Source organism: Lynx canadensis, chromosome A3 (assembly GCF_007474595.2).
Source record: "Lynx canadensis isolate LIC74 chromosome A3, mLynCan4.pri.v2, whole genome shotgun sequence".
NCBI classification, from domain to species: Eukaryota; Metazoa; Chordata; class Mammalia; order Carnivora; family Felidae; genus Lynx; species Lynx canadensis.
Window position 1 is genome coordinate 21168259 of NC_044305.1, and position 20189 is coordinate 21188447.

At 56.6% G+C, this 20189-nt stretch overlaps 1 protein-coding gene across 1 annotated transcript in view; it reads left to right on the top strand.

Annotated features, from left to right (window-relative positions):
* Nucleotides 1-536: 536 nt before the first annotated feature.
* TGM2 (transglutaminase 2) overlaps nucleotides 537-20189 on the top strand; it is a 31913-nt gene continuing 12260 nt past the window's right edge. Inside the window, exons 1-6 of the mRNA XM_030309623.1 lie at nucleotides 537-661; nucleotides 4209-4388; nucleotides 8979-9221; nucleotides 12680-12798; nucleotides 15289-15417; nucleotides 16481-16658. Of these exons, the coding sequence (XP_030165483.1) occupies nucleotides 652-661; nucleotides 4209-4388; nucleotides 8979-9221; nucleotides 12680-12798; nucleotides 15289-15417; nucleotides 16481-16658 (859 nt within the window). The 5' untranslated portion in view covers nucleotides 537-651. The remainder of the gene's footprint in view (nucleotides 662-4208; nucleotides 4389-8978; nucleotides 9222-12679; nucleotides 12799-15288; nucleotides 15418-16480; nucleotides 16659-20189) is intronic.

The window sequence follows — 20189 nt, forward strand, 5'->3', positions numbered from 1 at the left end:
GGGGGAGCGGACGGGTTGCTGGATGGACGACGGATGATGAGATGGGCTGAGGGGTGGACGGGAGAGGCAGATTATCAGTTTTGCCGCAGGAAGTGGTGTGGGTGTGCCTATCTTTGTGGGACGTGTGCATGTCTGCACGCGAGCCCACGTCTGCGTGGGGGTCTATCTCAGAGTTTCTGCAGTTTTGTGTGTCTGTGGGTGCCCCGCTCTGCTTGTGTCCACACCTGATGATGTGTGTGTGTGTGTGTGTGTGTGTGTGTGTGTGTACTTCTGTGCCCAGGTGCCTCTATCACCCAGAGTCTGATGATGTGTCCAGGTGCCTCTGTGTGTCCTGCTCTAATTCTGTGTCTCTGTCCATTGCCGTCGCAGCCTCGAGTGCTGTCCGCTCCCCCAGGGGGCGCCCTTGCCCAGCTGCCACTCCTCTCCTCTCAGGCTCCTGCCCCCGGTGCACCAGAACTGGCTGAGAGCAGGGCCCAGAATGGGCAAAGGTGGCCCCGCCGTGGCCCCGCCTTCTGGCGCGGCCCCGCCCCCTGCCCGCCCAAAGCGGGCTATAAGTTCTCTGTCCCTCTCAGCTTCAGCATTGCTCGCCTTCAGTGGTCGCACTTGGAGGGTCCTGCCACCCGTCAGAGGAGCCACCGCCACCACCTGACCATGGCCGAGGGTGAGTATCAGGGTCAGCGCTGCCGCCACTCACGGGCCCGCGCCTGGCCACCCCTCCCTGTCCCAGGGGTCCCCCCTGTGCCATGGTCGGCTGGGGGTCAACACCTGGCAGGCGCTCTCCCCAGTCTGGAGAGCAACAGGAAGGCTGGGCTGGGTGAGAAGGGCCCGGCTCCCCCTCAGGCCTGGCCCCGCTGGGGCCTTTCCATCCCCAGGGCAAAATCATTAACCCCTGCCTCCCCGAATCAGATAAAGCAGTGGAACATGCAGGCGTGTTGTCAACTGCAGAGCACTGGACTAACGGGCCACTGTCACTTGTCCTCGGTCAGTTAGCGGGGCTGGGTCCCTGCTGTGGGCCGGCCGGCACGAAGCTGTGCAGCGGGGTCTGGCCTGGCCTCAGGACACTTAGCTTTGGTTGGTCCCTGCCAGCCGCGGGGAGGAGGCCTGCATGTCGTACCTAGAGGTGTGCAAGTCATGCCTGGCTGACTCCTTGGCCCTGGGGCCAGAGAAGAGGTTCTAGCACCCTCTGGGCTGAGAGCACACATGTTCTCTAAGGTCCCCTCCGGCCCCCAAGTTCTGCAACCCCAGTCTTTGGCCACTTGTCGATTCTCAGTTTCCCCTCCCATAAAACATGGATGGGTCGCCCTCGGTACATCCGTGAGGGCCAAGGGGAGTGGAGTCGGGGTCCGATTAATTTCCTACCTGCTCCCCCACTCCACACACACACACACACACACGCACACAGTCGCAGCGGTGGCAGCACTCCTGTCCCAGGGGAGGGGTTTCTGCAATGCAGGGTGTCCGTGGACTAAAGCGGCTGGACCCCGTGACCCGGCTCACTCTCGGCTCGAGTCCATGTGGAGAGGGCCTCCACACCACACTGCAGCCCGGGAAGGAGGCGCTGGGAGAGGGGCTCTGAAGAGGGACATGGGGCATGTGGAGCAGGGACGGGAGGAGGGAAGCTGACCAACCGTGTGACCTCGGGCTCCCCTTGTCCCTAGCTGGGATCTGGCCCCCCAACACGTGAGATCAAAAACCAGCTCAGGGCTGGCTGTGATGGGTCCTCTAGGTGGCATCTCGGATGCAGTTTCCCATCCCTGGCCCCGAGGGAGGCTCCGTGGGGCTGGGGGACCCTGGAGGTGCCAGCTGTGGATGACCTACCTGCCCCATTACCACAGTGGCCGTCTCCTACAGGGGTCCCGCTGGCCTGGGAGACCTGGGGTCCTTTACTCAGTGCAGAAATCCTATGATCCTGGAGCTCAGTGCTTCTGCACCTTGGGAGCTGGGCATGACTTCTGGAAATTCTTCTTTAGATAATAGCCCAAGAAAGCACCCCACCTGTCCCAGCCCAGGAACTGACAATCTCTCTGTGGTCTTCCAGGGGCGCGATGGTGGTCTCTTCCTGCTTAAGCTCTCTGGAGTAGAAGTTTTCAAAAACAGTGTTTCCTCACCCTAGCGGGCCAGCCAGAAGCCCTCCCTGGCGGTGGGGGAGGTCTCTCCTGCCGTGAGCCCCAGGGGGCAGCTCCCTCGGGTCTCTTCCCAGGCTCAGAACAACACGGGAGTGTTAGGGAAGGGAAGGAAGGAGTGGGGGAGATGGGGAGCAAACCCCGAGCCGTGGAGCGAGGGGCTTCCAGTGCAGGCTCCAGAATCCACAGCCCGGGTTCAAATCCCAATGCCGCAGCTTGCCTCGGAATATCTCCTCCCAGTGGTGATAGTATCTGCATAGGTGGAGTCTTTGTTGTGAGGTTTTGGGGGAGAAAAGCCGTGTCAAAGCCCTCTCTCAGCAGTCACCGGGCACTTGGGGATCTTCCACGGCAGAAGCAGGGCACCCGAGTCGATGGCCCCGTGGAAGGACCCACTTGCTGAGTGACTTTGGGCAGATCCCTGCCCCTGGGTCTCAGCTGGACCGCGTACTCTCCAAGGGCCCCACGGCTCTGAGAGTCCACCTTGCCCACTCTCCCCACGCTGCGGTCTTCTTAATCTTAACCTTGAGCTTGCCAAGATTTCTGAGGTGTGTGCTGCCTTCGGACTCCCCACCCCCGCCCATGACCTCTACCCCTGCCTCGGTCTTTAGCTCCCTCTGAAACCACAAATAGAGCTTCCACATAACTTCCTCTCCTAGTCCTCTCAGCAGCCTTTTGAGACTTCAGAGGAGGCACAGAGAGGGAGAGAGACCCGTCCAGGATCACACAGCAGCACTGCAGAACCGAAAAGCGTAGGTCCGGAAGTCTCCAAACCCTCTGTCATTTTCAAACCGTTTTTTATCATGGAGAATATTGAAGACACATCAAAGTAAAGAGAAGAATATAATATAATACATGCCTGTGTTCTCATCACGCAGCCTCCTGTGGCCACTCCTGCCGCCCAGTACCCCTCGCCTCCCCACCCCTGCCCCTGTTATTTGGAAGCAAATCTCGGACATCACCATTTCACCTGCCAATATTTCAGTAAAACATAAGGGCTCTCTCTCTTTAAGACATGAATAACTTAACCAAAAGTCCTTAATATCGCCACGATTCCACGGGCATTCAAATCTGTGATTGTCTCATGAGTATAATAAACGTTTTAGAATAGTTTTTAAGGATCCAGATGAGGCCCGCAGAACACGATGGGTCGAAATGTGTCTTCCGTTTCTCTTAATCTATAGTTTCTCCCTTCGACGAATTTTTTTCTTTTTTTTCCTTGCAGTCTTTTTTTTTTTTTAAGTTTATTTATTGATTTTGAGAGAGAGAAACAGAACGTGCCTGCAAGCGAGGGAGGGACAGAGAGAGAGGGAGAGGGAGAGAGAGAGAGTCCCAGGCAGGCTCTGTGCTCTCAGTGTGGAGCCAGACGCAGGGCTCGGTCTCAGGAACCGGGAGACGGTGACCTGAGCTGAAATGCAGAGTCGGACGCTTAACGGACTGAGTCACCCAGACGCCGCCCCACCTTGCGGTGTATTTGTTGAGACAACCAACTCCTCTGCCTTTTGTCTCCCAGAGGGTGAATTTTGTCGATCGCATCCTGGTTCTGTGTTTAACGTGTTCCTCAGTCCTCCGTATGCCCTGTAAATTGAAAGCCGAACCTAAAAGGCAAAATTGAACCTCCGCCCGATACTGCCCCGCCTCACTTTTAACAAAAGAACCCTTTAATCTTGACCGAATAGCTCCTGTTGAGTGAGCATTTGTTATGTGCCAGGCACTGTACTAAGTGGTTCACAGCAGTCCCGTGACAGGTGAGGAACGGGAGTCCAGAAAGTGGACTTGCCTGAGGTCACGATGCTGGAAGGCGGCCAGGACTTCTCCCACCACGCCACAGTGAGCACGACATTGTGACTATGACAGTGAGCTCGGCGTTGTGACTATGAGGAAGAGACGAGTCGTCGGGGAGATTCGGCCCCGGCTGACCCCAGGGTGACAGGGCGGGGTGGGGGCTGGGGAGGGGGCAGGGCGGATAGCCATCATCCAGAGAGGCCTGGCTCCCGGGGATCCCCACATCCACGGAGCCCCGAGGGCACAACTGGCTGAGGGAGGCCACCCCGGCTCAGGCTCACGCCCCTCCTGCTGTCTCCGCAGAACTGGTTCTGGAGAGATGTGACCTGGAGCTGGAGGCCAATGGCCGTGACCACCACACAGCCGACCTGTGCCGGGAGAAGCTGGTGGTGCGGCGGGGCCAGGCCTTCCGGCTGACTCTGCATTTCAAGGGCCGAAACTACGAGGCCAGTGTGGACAGCCTCACCTTCAGTGTCACGACCGGTGAGTACCACCCCGTCGCCCCGACCTGCTCTGTTCTGTGATCTCCTGGCCCCCTGACGACGAGGCAGGTGGCTCCGTTCCTCTTTGCCAACCCCCCCCCCAGAAGGTCCTAGTGGCCACTAGCCCCATTGTACAGATGAGGCAACTGAGTCCCAGAAAGTGGAAAGGGGATGCCCCAGGCCACCAGCCTCGTAAACAAGTTTGTTGGACACCCGGTTCCCGAACACCTGTTATCGCCCTGGATAACGGCTTCCCACCACAAAGGTCATCAAGATCCTGCCCAAATCAAAACAGCTTTCCAACTCTTATCAACAGCTACTTCCCCCAATCCACATAACCTGAAGGCCTCTGGGATCGGGCTTACGTCGGCTCTGGGTAGTGGAGAGAACCCAGCTGCCATCTCCCTGAGGGGACAATTTTGTGTTCCCATAGTTCCTTCTCCAGGCCTCAGGAGGGCTGCCTCAGGCTCAGGGGGTGGCAGACCTGGGCTCTGGTGCGGACTGGACTGCCTACCCGCTGTGTGACCTTGGACAAGTTGCTTAGCCTCTCTGGGCTTGAGTTTTACCTTGTGAAAAGCACTCCTGGTAGAAGGTGTTAGGTGAGAAGGGCCAGACGTGGCGGGGTGCCTTGTAGACGTTAGTAGCCGCTGCTGCTTTTGCTCTGGGGGGCCCAGTGACGGGTGGCCCCAGCCACCTCATCCCCACATGCCCGGTTCGCAATCTTCTCTGCTTGCCATTCCTGGGAAGGTGGCCTCGAATGCCGAATCTCTGGATTTGGCTCCTGGTGGGAACCACTCCCTTGAGGTCAGCTAGGGGCCACCTGGCTGGGACTCTGCCCAAGGGTGAGAAAGGCCAGTTCTTTCTGAGACCACCGAGGGCAGAGAGAGCAGCAAACAGGCTGCGGCCCATATTTACCTGGGTGGCCGTTTGATAAGGCTTATCATGGTGCTTGCAGACCGGCCACGGATATCTCCCCCATGCCTTTCCTTCCTCCCTCTCTGCTTCTGGCACAGATACACCTACTACCCAGGGGCAGCACCCCCCCCCCCCAACACACACACAACCAGTCCCCTTGGGGCCCTTTCTAACTGAACTGAGGAGCATCTGGGAGCCTCTGATCTTTCTAACTCAGTTTCCCTCTCTGTAAAGTGGAAGGTTGTAGTATATGACAGTTATGTGCTGGGTAGGATACCCTGAGAAGAGTCAAGGTCAGGGTCAGGCTTGGGATGATGAGAATCACAGCAACCTACTGCATGCATGCTCGTTCTCGATCTGCCCATCTGGGAAACATACTGAGACCCCATTTTACGGATGAAAATACTGAGGCTCAGAAAGGTCAAGTTACCTGCCCAGGTCACGCGGTAAGTTAAGGACAAAGCAGGGTTCAAACCCTGCCCCCAGAATTGAGGCTTTTCACTGGTGAGCTGACAGCAGACATATTTACCTAATCACCATAAGGGCCTGCTGGGCCTCAGTTTGTTCTTCTGTGAAATGGAACAGTAGAGAAACTCCCAGAGGAGGCTACCACTGACTTCCCACCTTCTTTCTCTTCTTTCAAGGCATCTCCTTTCTTGTTTCTTCTCCATTTAGCGAGGCGGCCGGGGGGCCAGGTAATTAGGCCTCAAGTTCAGGGCTGGGGGAGGGGGTGGGTACAGCTGACCTTCCCATCCCAGCAGCCAATCTCTGTTCTCCAGTCTCTACGAATTTATCTCAAACCATAGCCGGTCTGTGCTGGTCACCTCCACAGTCCCTCGAGCAGACACGGAGGGCACTCTATCTCTGGATGCACACAGCTTCCCTGTCTGGGCCACCAAGACCCTCCCATGGGCTGAGGAAGCCTGAGGGACAATACCAGGAAGCCAGGCCTTTCACCTCAAGGCCTGGTTTGGATCGGCACCCAGCCCCGGGCCTGGCCTGAGCACCTGGCTCTTGTGCTGGAACATTCTAGCTTGTGCTCAGCCTGTCCTGCCTCCTAAGGGAAACTGAGGCCCAGAGAGAGGAGAGAGCTGGCGAAGGTCACTCAGTGAATGGAGTATGTGGCCTGATCCTACACATACCCGGATGCTGTGTATCTCACCCAGACAGTTGGAGACCTGACAGGCTCTGTTACGGGACACAGACCGCAATAGACAAACACTTTATCATGGGAATAAAGCTGTTTCCTTCCAAGAGGGGACCAAGCTTTGGAGGGTGAGTGGGGTGGGAGTGAGGCCAGCCTGAGGGGGTGAAAAGAACCTTTATGAGGTTAATAGAGGGCTTTCCTCTGGAAGGTTGCCCTCGTCCACCCCCCTACTCCACCCAGTCATGGTCTGGGATAGTCCCCAGGACTCCTCAGGTCTCCAGGTCATTTAGGCCCACAGGGATTCCCCGAAGCATCTCTGGCCCCACAAAGATGTGAAACCAAAGCCGATGACTTTTCGAAGCCAGCTTATGTGAGCAGTGGTGGCGGGGGGGGGGGGGGCGGGAGGGGGGTGTGGGGAACAACCTGTTCTCTCCCCGACCCCCCATCCGGGGACCCTTGGAAGAAAGCAGTGTGTGTGTGTGTGTGTGTGTGTGTGTGTGTGCACGGCTGCCCCAGGACGGGGAGAAAGGGAAATGTTTCCTGACCTGTCCTTGAGAGTGGTATGTCAATAGAGAGAGTGGCTATGGGACCTGGCCCAGGCTATTCCCATGGTGACCAGATCACTGGATGTCCAAACAGGGACATTTCTGAGAATGAAAGGACACCATTAAGAATTATGCTGGGGCCGCAGGTATAAACTGGGGCTGTCCCAGGCAAACTGGTCTCCCCGCCTTTGTCCCTTGCAGCCTCAGTTTCCATATCTGTAAAGTGATTCAGTTGAACAAGACAATTTCTACATTCCGCCCCAGTCCTCAAAATCTGTTGTTTGGCCTGGGGATTCTGACTTTTAATAACACTGAGGAATGCTCACATTTACTGCACAATTACTGCACTGGTCACTGTTTTGAACGCTTCCTGAGAAGTCCTTTGCCGGTCCTCCAAACCGGGCTAGGAAGTGAGAGTGACAATAATAAACCAGAGCTATCATTTATTGAGCACTTACTGTGTGCCAGGCACCATGCGATGTACCTCAACTGCTTTAGGCTTTACAATGACCTTACGAGGAGCTAGGTATACTGTAATTGACCCCATTTTACAGATGAGGACACCGAGGCCCAAGGAAGCTAAGTAGCTTGTCCGAGGTCACAGAGCCAGTTTCAGACACAGGATCGACCCTCCTCAGGCATGTGGTCCAAGCCTGTTTTCTTCCTGGATGAGAAAATTGCAGATCAGAGAGGCCTGGTGATTTAGCCCCAGCTCACGGAGCGCTCAGAACCTGAGAAGGGGGACCAGACCCAGGCTGGCTCTTGGGGCCCTGTGCTGCCTGACTTCTCAGGCTTATAGCTGACTCCTGGCACCCAGTCAGGGCCTCGGAGGCCTGTGTCATGCCTGTTAGCTCATGGTTATATTTGGGCTCGGGTGTGGCCGGGGCTGTCGGGTGGGTAGGAGGAGGCAGGGTGCTGGGAGGGAGCCCCTCCGTGAACAAGCCCCCATATTGTTAACAGCAGGTGGGCAGAGCTACAGGGAGGGAGATGAAAGGATAAAAATAAACTTTCCCGGGCAGCCGCCCAACCAGGCAGAGAAGGTTCTGTTTCTCCTCTCGGCCACCCAAGTCCAGAAAAGATGACCAGCCCCTCCTCGCCCTCCCATGACTCAAACCTGCCTGCACAGGCAGGGCCCTCCCCGCACCAGGAAAAGCAGGCTCCCTATCTCACTGAAGCTTCCAGACCCCTCACAAGAGACCACAGGAATGAGAGGCGCCGTGGAGGACAGCCCAGAGCCTAGAGAACTGGGCTCGGATGCTGACGTTGCCCCAGACCCCTACGATATCCTCAGGAGACCCCCTCCTCTCTGAGCCTCAGTTTTCCCATCTGTACAAGCGGTCTCGGGGAAAGCAGGCGGTGGGGGGCGGTGGTTATAACTACCTCCTTGGAACTGCCTTTGAAGATACAGAGGCCAAAAGCCGGAGGGGGCCCTGGGGAGACAGACACCTAGAGGCTGGAAGGGGCCTCCCAGACGGGTTCCTGTGGGGCATCAGAGGACCAAGGTCTTATCCTACTCAAAGTCTGGGCTTCTTCTTCTGAAAGGAAGAGCTGGACCCTTGCAGGTAAAGGATTTAGGAGGAAATGGAGCATTCATTGGTGCTACAGATGGACAAACTGAGCCCAGAGAAAGGGCGTGCAAAGTCACGCCAGCCCGGGCAGCGCGACGGAGGCCCTGCCCCAGGTTGAGCGGTCCCCTCCCCCGGGAGACATCTGTCCGGTTGGGAACCTGCTGTGGGCGCGAGACCTGTCGTATGCTCTTGCAAAAGCGCCCTGTGAGGTCGGGGTCTGACCCTCGCTTTACAGACGAGGAAACCCAGGCTCAGGGAGGTGAAACCTCTCGCCAAAGTTCCCTCAACGGTCGGCAGCGCACCTCGGCCTCCGACCCAGGCCCGTGGGACCCCCGGCGTGTGCCGGCCGCCGCCGGGTCTGCTGCCGTCCCTCCCTGCCCACGTCCGGCTCACGGCCACTGCTTCTCCTCTGTCAGGCCCAGCCCCCAGCGAGGAGGCCGGCACCCGGGCCCGCTTCCCGCTGTCCGATGCCGTGGAGGAAGGTGCCTGGACGGCCGAGGTGGTGGGCCAGCAGGACAGTGCCCTCTCGCTGCAGCTCAGCACCCCGCCTAACGCCCCCATCGGCCTGTACCGCCTCAGCCTGGAGGCCTCCACCGGCTACCAGGGCTCCAGCTTCGTGCTGGGCCACTTCATCCTGCTCTTCAACCCCTGGTGCCCAGGTGAGCCATACGATCCGTCGGCAGGGTGTGGAGATGGGCAGGGCCGGGCCCACCCACGGGGGCCACTGAGGGTGGGGGCAGTGGGGCAGAAGAGACATCAAAGCAGGTTGAGCGAAACCCCCTCAGCGCCGTGCCGAGCTCCGGCCTCGCCAAAACCTTGCGATGTGAGTACTCTTATTATTATCCCTACTTATGGAGGAAAAGACAGGCACTCGGACACAAAATGACTTGCCCAAGGCCACACAGCTACCAAGGGACCTCACCCTGTGCCGGAACTCATGTGTTCCCACGGCACTGTGCCGGGGCACAGACGCGTCTCGGGTTCAGAGCCCCATTCGGGAATGCGGTGCCCAGGGGAGGCCCAGGGCCATGGCTCCACGTCTGGTGGTGTTTCGTGGGGCTCTGTTTGAAATCTCCCCAGACAGGCCTGGGGAGGGGAACCTGAGGGAGGTGGAGGGGTAGGGTAGCCAGGAGAGGCGGGCAGGAGCAGTTCGGTTACCTACGCGCCTCTTTGTACGCTCCCTCAATTCCTCCTCTCAGTAATCCCAAGGGGGAGATTGTTAGTGTCCTCGATTCCCAGACAGGAAGCAGGCTCAGAGAGGTCAAGTGGCTTTTGAAGGGTCCTCTAAGTAAGTAAGTGGGCAATGCTGGACAAAACTAGCAAGTTGCAGGGGACAGCTCAGAAGAAAGGAGGCTGGCTCGAGGAGGAAGGGGGAGGCGGGGGCTGCCACATCCCTTCCCGGGCCTCAGTTTCCCCATCTGACCGACAGGGCAGTCAGATCCATTTCTTTCTTGCTCCTGCACAGCACGGCCGAGAGAGATGCCTTGTGGGCAGGCCTGGGAATGGGGAGTCCCTCCTCGACGCTGGGGTCCAGCCACACATTCCAGCCTCTCCAGCATCAGACGACCAGTTCCTTACTGGACCACTGCTTTTATTTTTTTCTTCACCATTTTGGGACATTTTATAACACGTTTGAGGGGAAAGGTTTTTTATTTTCTCTTTTACATATCTTGGCTTTCATTTTTTTTTTTTTTAAGCTTATTTACTTGGAGAGAGAGGGGACGAGCAGGGGAGGGGCAGAGAGACAGGGAGACGGAGAATTCCAAGCAGGCTCCGCGCTGTGAGCGCGGACCCCGATGCGGGGCTCAAACCCATGAACCGTGAGATCATGACGTGAACTGAAATCAAAAGTCAGGCGCTCAACCTACTGAGCCACCCAGGGACTCCGGCTTTTATTTTTAGTATAACAGTAAGACAGGAGAACATCCTCTTCACATAAGCTTTAAGCATTACAGGGAAACGGCCCCCGTGTTGACTCTCCTCCTTGGGGAGCACCATTATTAGCTGTCTTGGGGGGCTCCTCTCCTTAGATTCGAGTGCATGTGCCTGGAGGCATCGCTGCGTTAATGGGTTTCTCTTAAACATAAAAGGATCCCACAGTATACATCAACCTACAACTTATTCCATTTTTCCCCTCTACCGTACATCCTGAGGATTTTTCCCCATCATTGTGCATCCATCTGCTTTTTCTTCTTAAGAGCTCAGAATGTTCCACATCTTGCCAGTGAGGACAGTGTATTGATCTGGCCCTCCACCCAGGGACATGAGGTCATCCCCGGGAGGTCCTCACAGGGAAGATCGCTCATCCTTGCTCACATGCCCTGGGGCCACATGACATGGTGCCTTGGGACAGAAGTGGCTTCTCTGGACCGCACTGGAGATGTGTTTTGATCTCACCAATCTGCAAAGCTTACGGCTAGTCGCCAGCCCTGCCCGTGGAGCAGGAAGACGCCAGTGTCCCCCACTCGTCGACACTGCAGGGTCTCAAAAAGTTCAGGGAACAGGGAGCGGAGTTCCGGGGATGTCCCCTTCCTTTGGCCTTTCCTCCAGCCCCGCCCCATCCCCGCCCCGCGGATTGGGGTGGCTGTCAGCCAAGCAGCACAGTGACTAAAGTGACCCACATCCCAGGGCGGGAGCCCGGAGGGGACAGTTGGAGCTGATGATGCTGAGGCAGGAAGTTGGGCTCAGTGGAGGTGTGGGTGTGGGTGGGATAGGAAAATTGCTGTCCCTCTGGGGCCTGCCTCTGGAACCCGAGCCTCCTATCCCCGAGGGCGGGGGGGGGATGGTTGAGGAGGGGGGGGCGGGGGTGGGGTTCTCATCCCCACCTTGACCAGCAGAGCTGCGAGGAGGGCACGGTCCCTGCCTGCTGAGCCAGGGTGGGGCCGAGCTGACATTACTGACACTCTCCCCACAGTGACGAAACACCCTGGGTTTTTCTTTCTCTTTCGTTCTCCCAACCTATCTGCTGACTTACCACTACCTAGTTCATTTACTGTAAGGCTATTTTTATTGCAGTCCCGGGAGCCAACAGTGCAGGATATACAAGGCAAAAAATACTCGGCCACTTTCTCATTTGCTTTCCTCCGTGCAATAAGAGGGGGTTTGCGGGTGGGCCAGACAGCGCCCGGGGACCCAAGGGGCCTGAGCCTCTGCATTCCGGGCCAGGGCCACCATATTTTTAGGGACCTTTACAAATATATATTTTTTTTAACGTTTATTTATTTTTGAGACAGGGAGAGACAGCATGAACGGGGGAGGGTCAGAGAGAGAGGAAGACACAGTATCCGAAACAGGCTCCAGGCTCCGAGCGGTCAGCACAGAGCCCGACGCGGGGCTCGAACTCACGGACCGCGAGATCGTGACCTGAGCCGAAGTCGGATGCTTAACCGACTGAGCCACCCAGGCACCCCAAAAATATTTTAATTTCTTTTAAAATCATGAGAAAAAAAATGAATGTTTAGGTCAGAGGATGTGTTTTGACATGTGATATTAATATATTTGTCATGGTACCAATGCAGTCATAAAGTATATTTAAAATTTTTTTTTCTTACGGAGGAAGGGGCCCACAGAAGCAAAGATGCCCAGGGCCCACCAAAGTCATGACGTGGCCCTGGATTTCCTCTCCCCAGCCTCAGTTTCTTCACCTGTGAAGTGGCGAAGGTAAAGGCCAACTTGACCTTTACGGCTCCTGCCCTCTGGCCCCGACTGCCGCAGCCCTCTTCTCTGCGGTCATCAGCCACAGGCCACTGAGTTCCAGGCATTTCCTGGCAGCCGCACCTTTGCTGTCTCTGGTCCTCTGCTTAGAATGTCATCCCGCCAGTCTCCAAGTATCTAAATCTTAGTCCTTCATCAAGGCGGCATTCAGAGGTCACCTGTTCCAGACGGCCCTCCCGGACCCCCTCGAGACGGACAGGATCCCGACTCCCCTGAGCCTCGGTGACCCTAGTGGGCTTTCTCTCTGCCTTGAATTACCCTCCTGCTCACACCGGCTGAGGGCTTTAGCTTGCAAAACACCTCCCAGATCTGCATTCCATGTTACGGCGCCTGGCTGCCCTATCTGTGGTGACCCTGTGCCCTGCCAGACCCAGAGCTGAGGCCCCTTCTTTCCCATCCCCAGGGGATGCTGTGTACCTGGACTCGGATGAGGAGCGGCACGAGTACATCCTCACCCAGCATGGCTTCATCTACCAGGGCTCGGCCAAGTTCATCAAGAACATACCCTGGAACTTTGGGCAGGTAGGGCCGCACGCTGCCTTTTCCACCGCTACAGGCCCGCTGTGTGCTGGGCCCTGGGCCTGAGGCACTGAAAGCTTCAGAGGTGGGAGCTGGTCTCGGGGTTGTGACCACAGGCTGTCAGGGATTCAAGGGCCCCGAAATGGCTGGAGGCTCAGAGAGGGCCCAGGCCAAGCCCGAGATCATACGGCAAAGGGTTGCCCTACCCACCGTGGGAATGGCAGCCCCAGATTCAAGGTGGGGAAAGAATCAGGAGAGCCTTTGGGAATTGTGGGGCCGGTCGGTGCTCCAGGAGGGAGAAAGGGAACATTCAAGGCCATATAACTAAGTAATAAAAATGCTTACTATGTGCTAAGTAAGTCCCGAGAGGAGGCTTTAAACCATCGTCTCGATCAGTGGTTTTCAAACTTGAGCGTACATTAGAAATCACCAGAAAAGTGTGTTAAAACACAGATCACTGAGTCCCCACCCTTAGTTTCTGATTCAGTAGGGCTGGGTGCGGGCTGAGAATTCGCATTTCCAACTAGATCGCAGATGATGCTGATGCTGCTGACCAGTGGTCATACTTTGCGAACCACTGGTTGTATCAGTCAGCTGCTGCTGAATAACAAACAAGCCTGAAATGTACACACTTAACAACACGTTTACAACTTAACAACAACCATTTATTATTTCTTACAAATTCATGGGTCAACCAGAGCCTAGCTGTCTAGGCTGGGCTGGCCTGACCTCAGCTAGATGGCTCATCCCTGTTCCATGTGGTTCCTCACCTTCCAGCAGGTCATCCCAGGCTGGTGGTTCAAACTAGTCGTCTTATTTCCTCTGCCATCCAGCCTCCCATGAAAGTTCTTGAGACATTGCTGAGAAACCTCATGAAGCAAGAGTCCTCCCACTCCTGGCCCTTCAACCTCCTGGTGTGTTAGGGGCTGTTGGCCTTCTGACATGGGATTCACCTTGAGACTTTTTCCAACAGCCCCTGAGGTGGGGTTTCCATATTTGGGCCTCCAGAGTCCTGCCCTGGGGCCACAGAGAAGTCTTCTCTGTGTGCTCTGGAGCTCTGACCTCAGTTTCCCCATCTGAATATTGGGGATAATGGTTGTAAGCATATCTGCCCAGGAACCTGTAGCCTGCTGTGAGATGTACATGAAATGGTGGCATGACCGGGATACATAACATACATCAAAGAGTAAATTGGCTTTTCTTTCCCAGGGCTCTGTATTTTACCCTGACCAACAGAACAAAGCCAAGTCCTTCCTTTCATCCCCTGAGTTCCTGTTTTGGGTCCAGGCTTGTGTTGAGCCACTGGACACAGCCCTTGTGAATCTTCGGGAAGCCATCACAATCCGGGATGATAAGACCTAGAGAAAGGAAGTGAATAAATTGCCTGTGGGGATCAGGGAGATTCCTGAAATAGGGCAAGGTCTGAGCTGGGCTTTGGAGGAGGCGGAAATGCGGTCTACTAAGCAAGGGGAAGTGCCTGAGCAAAAGCTCAGAAGAGTCATGCTTAAGAAGAATTTTGTAGCCTTGGGGAGCACTGTATGTGCGAAGGAGCCCCAAGAGATGAAGAGAGAAAAGTCAGCAGTGTCCGGGTTGTGAATGTCAGGCTGATGTCACTAGGGAGCCACAAAGGGGCTCAGAGCCATGGGGAAGCTGTTCTGCACCATGGAGGGAGGCCTGAGATAAAGTCTGCTTTGGGGCAAGACCACAGAGATGGGGAGGAGGGGCCAGGTTGCCTTTGGACTTGTCAGACTAGGTGGTGTGGTGTAATGAGACAAGGAGGGAGGATCCTACTTTTAATAATGACAATGAGGATGAGAAGGTGTGAGCCATACAGAGAGTAGCAGGAAGAACATTCCAAGCAAAGGAAATAGTAAGTGCAAAGGCCCTGGGGCAATGAGTGTGGGTGAGAGTGGTGATAAGAGGTCAGAGATGGGGTGTGGCCCGGATTGTGAAGGGCCTTGCAGCTCACAGGGAAAGTCTAAATTTTATCCTGGGTGCAGTGGAAACGGGAGTCATAAGACTAGATTTATATATATAATTGACCTCAGTTCCAATCAGAGCAGTGTGTGGGGGTGGGGTGGGGGCAGGAGAGGAATCTCATCAGCTCTGCAGGGTGAGTCAGGCCTTAGGGGAAGTGGGATATTTGGCAGAGCAGAGATGGGAAAGGGGCGGTGGCAGGGCCTGAGGTGACTCTGAGGAGAGGGACGCTCCAGGGACACTGTAGTTTCTACTCCAAATCCCCAGGACCCCCCTAGCCAGGCTCTGAATGCAGGCGCATCCCCTTCCTCTTTCTCACACTTTGTCACTGTCCCACCCCACCCCGTCCCGGGCCAGACAAAGCCGGCATCGCAGAGATGTGGCAGACCCAGCCTGGACCTCCCTAGTGCGAGAGGTGGACCAGAGAGGACGTAGAGCTGCAGACCTTCAAGGCAGGCTTCCCGGAGGAGGTGACTTCTCATTTCCCTCATCCTCCTCTTGTTTCCTACAACACAGTTTGAAGACGGGATCCTGGACATCTGCTTGACGCTCCTGGACATGAACCCCAAGTTCCTGAGGGATGCCGGCCGCGACTGCTCCCGCCGCAGCAGTCCCGTCTACGTGGGCCGTGTGGTGAGCGGCATGGTGAGTGAGTGGCTGGCCCGCCCCGGGGTCGAGGCCCACGATGGGCCCCAGCGGACTCCTCCCTTCCTGTGATATGGAGGCTGCGCTCCACACTGGGCTCGGTAGGGGGACTCTCAGCTAAGAGTGCGTGTATTTGGAAAGGCAGGATTTACACCAATAAGGGTAATGTCGTGTGGTCCCTAACTCACTCATTCATTCATTCATTCATTCACTCAGTCAGCAAATAGTTACCAAGTGCCACCTGTGTCCTAGGCACTGGGGAAACAGCCGGGTATAAGCCACGTATGGTCTCTAAGTTCATGGAGCTTATGTTCTAGTGGGTGGGTGGGAGGAGACAGAAATGTCATTAACAGAGACATTAACAGAAATGTCAAGTGAACGAGGGCACAATCGTAGGCGATAACGCACGTACTGAAGGAAGCCAGAGGGTGTGAGGGGGTCTAACTGCGGAGTCCAACTTCGGGGAGGAGCTGTGGAGGCCTCCCTAAGTGGTGATCCTTCAGCTGATATAGGAACTCGGAGACGAACATCCCAGGCCGGGGGCAGTTTGTGCCAAGACCCTAAGGAGGGAAAAACTTCGGCAGGTTCGAGGAGCAAAAAGGAGGCTGGTGCTGCCGGAGTGGAGTGGGCAAGGGGGTGCGGCGTGCCCGACGTGGGCAGGGGTTAGACCACGCAGACCTCACGGACCCCGGTCGGGAAGCTGGATGTTATTCCCAAGGCAACAGAGTTTGGGAGGAATGACACAATCCGGGCAGGGGCCAGAGAGGGTCTTCGTAAAACTCAGATCACCTCTTATCACCTTCCTGCCACCCCACGGACAAGTTCACATCTCCAGCGTCACCTTCGTAACCTCGACCCCTCTCCACCTCCTCCCTTCCCCTTCTCTCTCTCCCACCTGGGGCTCCGGCCCCAACCGTCTCCCACATACCGGCCTGTCATACCTTGGTATCTTTGCATGGGCTGTTCCCTCATCCTAAACTCCCTTCCCTGCCTTTCCCCACGCACTGAACTCACAGCACCTGCTTCCCAGGCTCAGTCCCTCCCATGCCCCCGCTGGTTGTAGGTCAACTGCAACGATGACCAGGGCGTGCTGCTGGGGCGCTGGGACAACAACTACGGGGACGGCATCAGCCCCATGTTCTGGATCGGCAGTGTGGACATTCTGCGGCGCTGGAAGAGCTCCGGCTGCCAGCGTGTCAAGTACGGCCAGTGCTGGGTCTTCGCGGCTGTGGCCTGCACGGGTGAGCTGCACGCTGGATGGGGGCAGGGCCTGGAACCGGCGCCGGGAGGGGGCCAGGGAGAGCTCTCCAGTGGGAATCAGCAGCCCCCAGTTCCGGTCCTGCTTCTGCCTCCAACACCACCAATGTGCCGTGTGGCCTGGAGTCAGCAGCTGCCCCTCTCCGGTCCTTTGTCCAACAACTAGCCCTCAGGTGGTCATTGGGACCAAGGGATGTCATTTGGGAGGCAGCCTGGGCTCAGGGTTGACGACGCGGGCTTTGGAGCACACCCGAATTAAATATCCCCAGTGACAGTCGCCTGCTCTGTGACCTTGAGCAAATGACTTCTTTCTGAACCTCAGTGTCCTCATCTGTAAAACGGGGGTAATAGGACCCATCTCCTACGGGAGTTGATATAAAGCTGCTCAGCAGAGAATTCGGCCTAGGGCAGCTCTCAGTAAATATTAGCTGTTAGTAGCTTGACAATAACAGCGCTATCAATGTCAAGAAAGAGAAGGCACTTTGTAAAATGCAGACGAGGAAAGACAAAGCAACGTAAACCCAAGAAGTAAAATGAATCTGTAAGAAATCTTAAAAATTCGAGCCCAGAAAATGCTGAAGGTGGTTCTGGGTTGATGATGGTCCGTATGGGAGTGGATGAGTAGCCTGAACCAGTTAGAAACACAGACGTTGGATCCATGGCCTGAATTCAGATCCCAGCTCCGCTCTACCCGCTGTGTCCCCGGACAATCACGACCTTCTCTGAGCCTCAGCTCTGCCGCACGCGACGTAACAACAGTGCCTTTATCCTGGGGCCACTGCGAGGATTGAAAGAGTGAACATGTGCGAAGTGCGTGAAATGATTTCAGATGCATAACAGTAATTATTTATCTCCTGCTGTATTCTCACTACAATTACTGTGCAGCTGTCATTTCTTAGGCTCAGGAAATCTAAGAGGCGGGTCCTGGTTCCCAGCTTCTCTGACTCCGGGACCAGGCCCCAGGCCCAGAGAAGGGCCTCCGGGAGCCCCAGCGCTGTCCTCCACACCAGCGATCTGGAGGCCGTGTGGCCCGGGCTCCCAGCTGGGCTGTCCCTGCTCCCCCTTCTCCACGGCCACACCACCCGTGACTGCCAGCTCCTGGGACCTATGCGTTCCCTTTTCTTGTGCAATCTCAGACCCCTTCCTCTGAGGGGCCCACGGGTTTTCTGGAGACACATCACCAGCCATGTCCTGGGTCCCCCAAGCTCACCTTGCAGACACCTCCCTCCCCTGGGCTGTGACCTCCGGAGGGCTTAGCTGTGGATCTTGCGCTCGACCCCTCTCTCCCCAAGGCGGGGGCTGAGTCTGGGTCCCTGCAGCCTTCTCCCAGGCCTGGCCTGTGACAGAACCGGGGAAAACCGGTTCTGGCTTACGTTTGTGCACAGGCCCTGGGGCCTCTGCCGGGAGCTGCAGGCGGGTGGGGGGTGGGCGAGGCCCAGGGACTCCCCTGGGGTCGGGCTGCCTGTTTGGAATCCCAGCTCTGCCTCCGGCCCCTGGAGGGGTCCTGGGTGGGCTTGGGCAAGACAGCTGGTGTCTCCAAGCCTGTTTCCTCACCTAGAAAAGGGATACAATGGTGACTGACCAAATTCACAGAGAGCTCTTAGGTCCCGGGCAGATGTCACTGGTTCAGGTCAGGCTCGGGTTTGTGGAGGAAGGTGGGATTCCTCAGCTGGATCCCGGAGCATTTTTGGAATGTCCACGAGTCAGCCAACGGTGACTGGCTGGGCGTTTGCAGGGACGGGCACCACTGTGCTCTTCTGCCCTGGGCACCGGGGCAGACGACACTGCCCACACCCACCGTCTCTCTGAATCACCACAGCGTTCCCCCAAAGCTGCTATTTATTAGCTCCCCGTAGAGGAGGAAATGGAGTCCCGGAGACCGGAAGTGGCTGCCCAAGGTCACACAGCTGGTGGGCAGCACAGCCAGGCTTGAAACCAGGGGTCCTCGGTTCTGGGGCAGCCTCGAGGCCTGAGACTGTGATGGTGAGACCTCTTGGGACACTGTCTCTTGGACACCGGTGGCGCCGTGCTCCTCAGGGACAGGCCTCCCCCCACGTCTGGTCTATATTCTGAGGCCTGTGATGTGGTGACGGGGCAAGGTCCGGGGTTGGGACACCAGCCTCTGCCAAAGGGCAGCAAAGAGCCTACTGCCCAGGTCCCAGGACAAGCAACCAGGCTGGAGGCAGAGGATGAGCACTGTCCTTCCTCTGTCCCCTCCCAGGGGCCCTCGTGTCTCCTGGCCGGCGTCCAGGGCCGTCCCAGAAGCTCTTGTCCGGCTTGATGGAGAGCCAAGGGCGACAGAGCCAAGGTCACACATCCTGCCCCCTCACCCCCACCCTCTATCTCAGAGACTCGGTCTCAATCAAGACTAAAAGACAAAAGTCCCCCAGGTTACATTTAGTAAGGCTTTCCTCACTTTTTAAAAGAGATATTTACTTTCTTTATCCCACCCCGAGAATATGTTACTTTCACAAAACACATAAAAAACACAGGAAACAATGAGGGAGTGAGAAGACACCCAAAATGCCATGTGTCAGGAGCACCCCGCCGCTCAGGCACGAATCGTGCCCCTGGCTTCCTTTCTGGCCAGAGGCCAGCGGCTGTCCTGTCACCGCAACCTGGCCCCTCCCCCGCCACTACGACCTCTCTGTAAACCGTGCCTGGGCGTGAGCACAGGGCCCTCTTCTTCCCCGACGGTGTCCCAACGCGACTGCCGGCCCTGCGTGCGTACCCCAACCCCGTGTCGTAGAGGAGGACACAAGGCCCGGAGAGGTGGGGGGACTGGTCTCGGCTCACGCAGCCCACAGCAGCTGGGGCTTGAATGGAAGCCTCTCCCTGCTCCCCACCCCCACCCCACCCCGACCCTTGTTCCCTCCTCTGCCTGCTTCACTGTTTGCTCCCTGCCCTGAATCTCTGCGGTTCCTTTGCTCCTTCCCTTACCCCCTTCCTCCTCTCCTCTCTCCACTTCATCCATTTGACAAAATTGTCTGTGCCAGGCCTGTCCTGGGGTCTGGGCACCTAAAGGAAGACAGATCCCTCGCTGCCCTCAGAGAACTAGTTACATAATCCCTCCCGTGCCCTTACATTGAGAATGATGATAAATCCCCAGTCTTGCTACGAATGCAAATGAAACAATCTAAACCTGGCGGGTGGCCTTCCAGGCTGAGGGAGCAGCATATGCCAATGCCCTGTGGCTGGCGGGAGTGTAGAGAGTGCAGGAGGAACAGCAAGTGTGACTGGAGGGAAATGCGCAGGAGGCGGTCAGGGGCCAAACCTTGTATGGCCAAAGGCCACAGCCCGAAGTCTGGCCTTGACCTCAGCGGCCATAGGGAGACATCGAAGGCTTAGCAGGGGAGTGTTGATGTCAGACTTGCATTTTGGGGTCTTCTTCTGTTAGCTGTGATGTGAAGAGTCAGAGCGGACATGGGGTGACCGGCGAGGTGGGCACCACCATCCAGCTGAGGGGATGACGCCCGCTCTTACTACCTAGACAATGGGTACAATGCTGCCTGGGA